Genomic DNA, 8977 nt, shown 5'->3' on the forward strand with positions numbered 1-8977 from the left:
ATATTTTATTATATTGATATAAAAATTATATCAAAAAATAAAATGACGGATAATTCATAAAAAGTCAAACTTTTGAGAGTTTTTAACATTTCTCAAAAGTAAATATGAGATGAGATTATGTGATGGAGAAATTTTTAGTTGTGATGGAAATATAGATAGTACACCGAGTGTTTTTATGTAAATGGTGAAAATTTTTAATTTTTAAATTATTAATTTTTTAATACACATATCTCACCATTTATATAGAAACTTATAATATACCGTCTCATGTGAGTCCGATGTGGTGGTGGGTAGAAAAGAAAAGGGCGTAGGTAGGGTTTAAATGTTTATCGATTCGAGGTGGCGGTGGGTGGGCTGTGTGACTCTGTCTATTGTCTAACAAATGGCAGAGGCCTTCAGCTTTCAGCTCTCTCTCTCTCTCTCTCTCTCTCTCTCTGTCTCTCTCTAAACTGTAATGTCTCTCTCTTCTCCCACCCTCTTTAAAGTGTAATGTCTCTCTCTCTCTCTCTCTTCTCCCACCCTCTTTAAAGTGTAATGTCTCTCTCTCTCTCTCTCTTCTCCCACCCTCTTTAAAGTGTAATGTCTCTCTCTCTCTCTCTCTTCTCCCACCCTCTTTAAAGTGTAATGTCTCTCTCTCTCTCTCTCTTCTCCCACCCTCTTTAAAGTGTAATGTCTCTCTCTCTCTCTCTCTTCTCCCACCCTCTTTAAAGTGTAATGTCTCTCTCTCTCTCTCTTCTCCCACCCCTCTCTAAACTGTAATGTCTCTCCTTCTCTCTTCTCCCTCCCTCTCTCTCTAAACCGTAATCTGCAATGCAAGCAAGCAAGAGAAAGCAAATGGGGCAAAGAAAAAGAGAGAGAGAGAGTATCTTGTAGGATACGCAACAGAAGGTGCAGAAGTAGCCTGAATCCTGAGAGCAGACTGACACCTCGCCATCTTCTTCTAACTCTTTTATGGAGGAGGATTGTCTGCCCTCCAAGTTTCGGTGCCCTTCCATGCCCTCCTGTTTTGTGTGGTCACGGTTAAGCCACGTTAATATTTTATATTATTTTTTTATAGAGATAATAAGACAAAAATGAATAATAATATAAAATATTAACGTGGCTTAACCGTGACCACACAATCAGAAGGGCATGGGAGGGCACGGGAACTTGGAGGGCAGAGAATCCTCCTCCCTCTTTTATTATCTTACTCCATGTCGTCACTTGACACCCTCCGTTCCCATTTCCAATTTCACATTCCTTCCTTCCTCCCTTCCTTCCCTCCCTACCAAATTCCCACCAAAAAATTAAATAAAATCGAATATATAAATTCATGTATTTATTTTGTGAGACTGAGATACCATTATTTTTACTTATTTTTTGTATCACTTACTAAGAAGAAGGAGGATATTCTTCCAAATACGACTGGTTTTAGTATTATTGTTATTCAGTCTTATTTCTTTCAAATTTATTTTGTTAATTACAGTCTCACCATTTGCAGAGTTTTAAGCTAAATTATGATTTACGTTCATGTAGTTTTGAGGGAATTCTCTAGTTTTGTTTCTTTTTAATATTTAGGCGTGTAAGTTTATTAATTGTTCAAGTTAAATGACAATAGCTTACTTTGGTGAAATATTTTACGATAAAATTAACATGTGGATCACAAATTAAAATGTTAGAGTGAATTAAAAACACCTTACATGTGCCCAAACGTGTTTATCGTGGTAGTTGTTTGTGGCGGAAATTTCCGTGGGGGATGCTTCCTGTCCGACGAGCACACAGCTTCCCGAGAGGTTGGCGCCGGTTGATACTTTTATGTCGGGCTCCTGCTTTACTGGCGGGCTTGTCGGGCAAGGCTGAAAGAGAAAGACAGAGTTAACTTTGAAATGTGCCTTTGTGAGGCCTTAGGTGTAGGCCTTGAGGCTCACAATCAAGATTAACTTTTAAGTGTTCAGGCGTGCCACTGCCATCTTCAGTATGGCAGATGTAGAACGGATGTTTGAGTTTAATTATATATTCGAAAGACTACGTTAGTTATTGACAGGTGTCTTTGTGGGGCCTTAGGTATAGGCCTTAAGGCTTCCCATAAATAACTAACTTAGTACTCGAACATATAAGGTTCCTTTTCTTAGTTATGTAGGTCTTATAACCGTCATACTTCTGATTACCTGGACTCAAAGAGCAGAATGGATCCAAATAGGTGCCTTTGTGGGGCCTTGAATAGGCCTTAAGGCTTCCCATCAGAACCCCTTCCATTCTCAATGTTCTTGCCAGAGAAACAGGATGAATCCAAATACGTGCCTTTGTTAGGCCTTAGGTGTAGGCCTTGAGGCTTCCAATCAGAATTCATCCCGTCCCCGAACGTTATATGGTAATCATAATATAACAGCAATAAAACTAAGTGACAGGTTGATTACTTGCACACCAAGTAACTTCGGACTTCTTGTTATCAAAGCTTGTAGTGGATGGGTTAAGTCCACATCATGTTCTTTTTTATGCCTTGAGGCCAAGGACTTTTAAGGTGATCAAATCTTATATACCCGAAGGCTTAGAACTTAGATCTGGTTTGAACTGTGAGGACATATTCAAATCGGATCTAAGCACTGAGAGAATCTTTTAATAGCCATATTACTAGAAATAACTTGGATATAACTTGTAGTATACAACATATTGCTAGGCTAATGAATGAAAAGACAAAAACAAAGAGGATCGAGCAAGGTTTAACCTTGTCGGGCAAGGCTGATCGTCTTGCAAGAGGTTTGAAAGCTTAGAAAAAGGGTTGGGAGGTGAGTTTACAAAAGAAATCGATACTACAGCAAGAGTTGAACAGGGTAGCAGAGCTATTACAAGAGGTTTATCCCGAAAGGGATGAAGGCTTGGGCTGACTACAGCTTCGTTTTGAAGGCAAATCTGGCTTTTGAGCAGAGTTTGTGCTTGTATTTGTTTGTTTGAGTGTCCTTGATTCTAACCTCTCTTTCTCCTTTTATAGACACCTTGGTTTGGCCTCCTGTAGCAGCAACCTTGCCCGAATGCAGCTTGAAGGGTAGTGACTCATCAGCTATTTTACTTGTACTGCCATTTAAAAGTACTTTTTGGGCTGTATAGCTGGCTGGTCTATACCACTTGGCCTTTGGGTAGGTGAGCAAATGGTCTGCATGGCCTGCACCTAATCAGAAACGGGCTTCTCCTATCTTCTGGACTTCGGCTGGGTTTTTACTGGGCCTCCGAGTACCTTTCCCCTTTAGGCTGCTCTTTGGGCTAACTTCCCCCGAGCCCAAAGTTTAAGTTTTGATCCAAACAGTAGTACTTTTTCTATCATTTTTCTTCCTATTGTACGTTTGTGGTTTTATGAAGTATTTATATTGTTCGAGAGTATCTTATGCTTTGAGGTTTATATTCGTTAGATTTTGCTTATTATAACTTTAATAAGACTTTGAATTACATTATTTCTAGTCCATTAGGCGAACTCCAACCCTAGGCTATAACCATGCTATAAGGCCATCTCCAACCGATGGCTGGCCAAAAGGCTCGTTTTAGCCCTTTGGCCCTCCAAGATTCTCCAATATATTAATATTTTAATGAACAGTACATGGCCATATTTTCCTCCGTCTCCAACCGAGGGCCAAAGGGTCATAGGGCCAAACATAATTTATTATTTAAAAACTACAACTTAAATTCAAATCCAACGGCTAGAAGTTATAGGAAAAAAAATGGAATTTAAAAAAAATATGAAACAAATTTTGTGAAATAGAAGTTATAGGAAAAAAATGGAATTTAAAAAAAAATGAATCAAATTTTGTGAAATAGAAGTTATAGGAAAAAATGGAATTTAAAAAAAATATGAAACAAATTTTGTAAAATAGAAGTTATACGAAAAAAAATATGAACCAAACTTTGTAAAATATAAGTTATAGAAAAAAAGTTATAGGAAGTTATAGAAGAAAAAAAGGTTTAAATTCATAAAAACAAAAAACAAAAAAAAAATTGAATACAACAGTTAGTGACTGGCTAGCCGTTGGAATTCAAATTCAAATTAGTGTCGGTTTTAACCGACACTGTTCAAACTGATATTATATTAACATTGCTATTAGTGTCGGTTATAACCGACACTAATAATATAGTGTATATTATTTCTGCATGCAGCCAGCCCTCCAGCCCTCTCCGATTCCCTGGGGCCCTCCCAGATTCCTGAGCCCTCTGGCCTAACCCTCGGTCGGATACGGTTTTTGGGCTAATTTCGACCCTCCGACCCTCTGGACCCTTCAGTTGGAGATGGCCTAACCTATTTTTCCCTTCTATTCCCCCCCCCCCCCCCAAATCCAACCCAACCCAACCCAACCCAAGTTTAAAATTGGACCTAAAACCTAAAACAAAGCCAAATACCAACCAAGATTTAGCCCAAAAGTACTGATGGAGCCTAGCTATGCGCATGGACTCTTTAGAAACAAGCCCAGTCTTAGCCCACCAACGCGCCCCACTTTCCACACACGGTTTGAAGCCTTCAACGCCCGGCATGAGGGGGCCCACTATCAAGGCAGCTGTCAGCCACCATCACAAGCCCAACGACTCTATTTGTAATTCAACGGCTAATTTCTTTGGACCGTTGGTTGATTCAACGGTCCAGATTCAATTTTTTTTTTAAATCTAATTTTAAAATACATTGAATTCAACTGCAAAGATCGAATATAATCAAATGTAACGATAAAAAAAAAGATCTAACAGCTCAAATTTAAATCCAACAACTAAAATAATTTGTTTTTAAAATTATTTAACTCAAAATTCATCAAAAAACTCTCTAAATACCTATCTATTTGTTCAAACATCCACACAAAAGAGGATCGAATGTAATTTCTTGATGGAGGACCTCAACAAATACACTTGAAAGAGGAAGAAGTTCTTACGTGCTAAGCAAAAGGAAATTTTGCGAAGGCATGCTACAAGAAGTATATTTCAAGATGATGATTCATCTCAAGGCTATATCCCAAGTCCACCACCAAGTCAAAATGGTGGATATCATTATTAAGTTTATGTAGTTTATGAATTTTCGATTGTATTAAGTTTATGTGGTTTATTATTAAATTTTATATCATGATTTTCATATTCTTCTATAGTGTTTCATGAGTTTCATGTATCGAATTAGTGATTTTTCAATGTTTATCGAAATTTAAATATTTTTAGATTAAAATGTTCATAAAATTAATTTACCATAGTGTACACAATTTTTTTAAGTTAATTTTTTAAAAAAAAATATTAGCCTAAATTTATTTTTTAATAACATGGGGCTAAAATTTTAGGTTTTAGGGCAAATGTTGGAGATGGTCTTATGAGTCTAAATTCATCCCCTCTTCTTTAATATAAATAACATCATTTGTTTAAATAACTTCAATAAGACTATAAGAGGTAAAACTTTCGAAATATTCTATACTCTAGGGCATTAAGAAAAATTCTCCTAATTCTATTAATTAGATGATACTAATGACAATAAAGATGAAGTCAGTGGGTATTTAGCTATTACATCATTCCATAATGTCGGTGGGTATTTAGTAATTACATCACTCCCTTTTAAAATATATTTTCTTCTTTAGATTCATAACTAAAAAATGTCAGCCATGCAAAAAGAAGATATTTTTTAGTGTGCAGAAAACACAATCAAGTATATCAAGTGTTATAATATAATTAGTTGTATATTTAAACAAATTTTAACCTTCTATTATATTATGACACTTCAGGTACCGTACGTGTTCACGTCACACTGAAAATGAGTCTGCAAAAAGGGAAAAAATAAACAATTGTTACTGTTGCACAGACCGCATTCATGCCAAAAATACCAAAATACAATAAAATTATAAAAAATAAAAAAACATTGAGAACGACAGAGTGTACAAATAAGAGTTTTCTTTTCATTTCTTTTTTTTTTTAATTAGTAATTACAAAATAATGGGAAAATTGATCAAAATATTCAAGGATTGAAGAGCAAATTCCCACACTTGCATTTCCAGCTCATTGGCTTATAATTTGTAATGTCATCTCCTCTGGAGTAAGCTACATTCATGGGAGAAGTAGAGGAGCTGCCGCCATGGCTTCTCATTTTATTGCCTTGAGGAGCAACTGGAACCTGAACCGCCACGCAACGCCCGCAAGCGCTGCAAATCCGCTCGCACAGCGGCGGCACTGATCCTATTTGACGTGCGTTGACCGCCACTCCTGCTCTATTTTCGTCTATAACTCTCGCCGGAGCAGCCTCAGTTTGCTTGCCTGAAATTGTTTTACCACCTGAAAAATCAAAACCCATAAATTAATTAAAAAAAAAACAAACAGAACCCATGTGAGCTTTTCTTTTTCTTTGGAAGAAAGAGGTCTTTTTTCTTCTTTTTTTTTCAATAAATTTAAAAAAAGGAGTAGAATTTACTGACCTTCAGCCAGGAATATCAGATGGGCCGAGCTCGAAACCAAGAACAGGAGGATGGAAACGCAAAGAATTCTATTTCTGTGGCAAAAGATGAAATCTTGAGAGCTGCCCATTTCTCAGAAGAGGATTGGAAAATGATTATATGAACAAGTTGAAGAAAAACAAGATCAGATTTTTGCAGAGAGTGAAAGTTTCAGAATGTAAATAATAAAAACCTTGATGGGAAGAGACAAGTGGGATGTAATTAAAAGTTGAAAGTTCAGAGAGAAAGAGGGAGATAGGGTGTTTCGGAACAGACATATCTATATAGTTACGTATGTGTACAGTGTATATAGTGGACGTGGAGGACAGAGGAGGCAGAGGAGGAAAATGGTGAGATCAAAGCGAGAAGGGAAGGACATCAGCCTCGTTTGATGGGCCACCAAAAAACCAGGTAATTACTAATTAGTACAATTTATGAATTATGATTCTAAAGCAAAACAGAAACATTTATGAGTTTTGCATGCAGAAAAGAAAAACATGGACAGCTTAGGGAGCAGCAAGCCCACAATGTTCTGTGTATAATAGATATAGTTCCTGTAGTTTATTCAAGTTTTCATTTTCGTCTCTGTAAGAACTACTTTTCATTTTCGTCTTTAAGGTTTCGTGATCTAATATTTTAGTGAATAAGATATTAGGTTTCACTCATTCGTTCTGACTTCGAAACTCTCTTCTCTCTTAAAGTATCCTAGTGAATAGTATGTTGAGTTTTCTCATCAGTCCAGCCCAATGCAGAAATGGTGAAGGAATTTAAACCAATTCGGACCTAAAATAGCCGAGTTTGGTATGTCTCTATTCTATTCAGTTTTGGTGTTGCGTGTCCTTTTCAAATTGCACTAATAATCCATGTAGTTTATTAGAGTTTTCATTTTCCTATCTGAAAGGTTTTTTTTGCATTTTCGTCCTTATTGTCTCAATTTGTTTTCGCTTCAACTAATGTAATATTTTAATCCATTTTAGTGCACATCTTCTCATGATCACATTTGATCATAGAAAAGATGTAAACGAAATCTAAGCTCCTCATCAGTTTGGTCAGGTTTCGCTAAAAGCAAAACTAGTCCAGGAAACCAAACCAATCAACTTTGGTTAGCCTGGTCTTATTCGGTTTTGGACCTTAACCATTTTAAGGCAAAAATTAAGAATTAAATTGGTCAAAACCGCTTCAGTTCAACTTTTAAACCAAAATTAACTTTTGTTCAACACAATTTTTTAGTTTGGTCTATCGATTCAACAGTCTTAGACCCGCCCCTCCACCCCTTTTGGAAAACTCAACTTTGAATGAACTTGCCTCATTTGTCGAATTTGACTAAGAGTGAAAACAAAATGAAATTACAAGGATGAAAATGCAAGAAAAAAAACTAAGAAACACGAAATCGAAATCCAAGTAACCTATGAGGACTATAACTTTATTTAGTCTTTTTTTTTTCTTTTTCTTTTTTTAATGGATTGTGAGAATCTGGGGTGCTCCATCTCAACACGCTAGAGTGCTCTGTTTGTTTCTTTATTTCTCGAAAAGAGTACCATGGACGTTGGATTCCATAGATTTCCCCAGAAAGATACTATTTCTGGGCGTGCATAGAGGAAACTGGATTTTGGGGACACCCAAAAATTGCTTAGACAAGTTTCTTTCCTTCCATCAGATTCTGACAACACTTGTCCTTGATCGAATCTGAGCCGTCGGTTTGGAATTGGATTTGTACCTCGTGCGCAATAGTAACGGGATTAGTTATTCATCAAGTTCCCAAATAACCGTGTATGGAAAAGAAGCCCTGCGTCATCAAATCAGACGGTTGCTTGTTTTTAGCCAAAAATCAAAGGGACAGAGTTGGAGTTGGAAAACTCTGGTCCTGATCGGACCCTTAAAAAGCTGTCATCTTTCAAGACAATCAATCAATGCTTTTCCAAGTTTTCACCACATCTTTGCTACGACATTGCTCAGTTCACATCATGCATCGCATGGAATCAACTCATACCAAGCTCCATCCCAAAACCAATTTTCGTCAACGGTTTAGGATTACAAAGTAGGCTAAAAAATAAAAGGTGAAGATTGATTTTAAGAAATTCAACGGTTATAATTGTTTAAAAGTCTACTATTTGATAGGCAGGATTACTGAAAACAAATCATTCTAAAAATATGAGTGAAAAAGGGGTTTACATTAAAGTTTGTACGCGCTCTGATTTGATTTGATTTATTTTACTTTAAGTTAATGAACAAACTAAACAACTGTTAAGTGATATGTTTTGGTTCGTTTAGGAAAATTCAGGCTATGTTCGATTCAAGTGGTTTATAGGGTTGAGCTCAATAATCCTCTATTGTTTTTTTAAGTGATTTAGCCTAAATACAATACAGGACTATAGGAAATCCTTTTTGCACACTAATTTTTTCACCTCAAACACATTTCTCACTCTGTTCTTTTTCTAACTATTGAAATGAAAGGAGAATCAACGGTTAAAACTAAAAGGAGTGGGTAGAAAATGAAAAAGTACTTGCAGAAATTTCTTCCCTTACAACTCATCGATTTAACTGTGCATGGTATTGTTTTTCAAAGC

The 8977-nt window shown here is 36.4% G+C and overlaps 1 protein-coding gene across 1 annotated transcript; it reads right to left on the reverse strand.

Moving 5' to 3' along the window:
- Positions 1–5859: 5859 nt before the first annotated feature.
- On the reverse strand, positions 5860–6840 carry LOC103441291 (EPIDERMAL PATTERNING FACTOR-like protein 2). The gene is made up of 2 exons (XM_008379980.3): positions 6393–6840; positions 5860–6252 (listed from the first exon to the last, which is right to left on the reverse strand). Exons 1-2 carry the CDS (start codon positions 6499–6501, stop codon positions 5939–5941), a joined length of 423 nt encoding a protein of 140 aa, XP_008378202.3. The 5' UTR covers positions 6502–6840; the 3' UTR covers positions 5860–5938.
- Between the last annotated feature and the right edge of the window lie 2137 nt (positions 6841–8977).

Source organism: Malus domestica, chromosome 08 (genome assembly GCF_042453785.1).
Source record: "Malus domestica chromosome 08, GDT2T_hap1".
In the NCBI taxonomy this organism is placed as follows: Eukaryota; Viridiplantae; Streptophyta; class Magnoliopsida; order Rosales; family Rosaceae; genus Malus; species Malus domestica.

Excerpts from the sequence above, each read along its gene's own strand:
- LOC103441291 (XM_008379980.3), bottom strand. The coding sequence starts at position 6,501 with ATGGGCAGCTCTCAAGATTTCATCTTTTGCCACAGAAATAGAATTCTT. Across the intron at positions 6,253-6,392 it reads TCTGATATTCCTGGCTGAAG|GTGGTAAAACAATTTCAGGC; the intron begins GTCAGTAAATTC and ends TTGATTTTTCAG.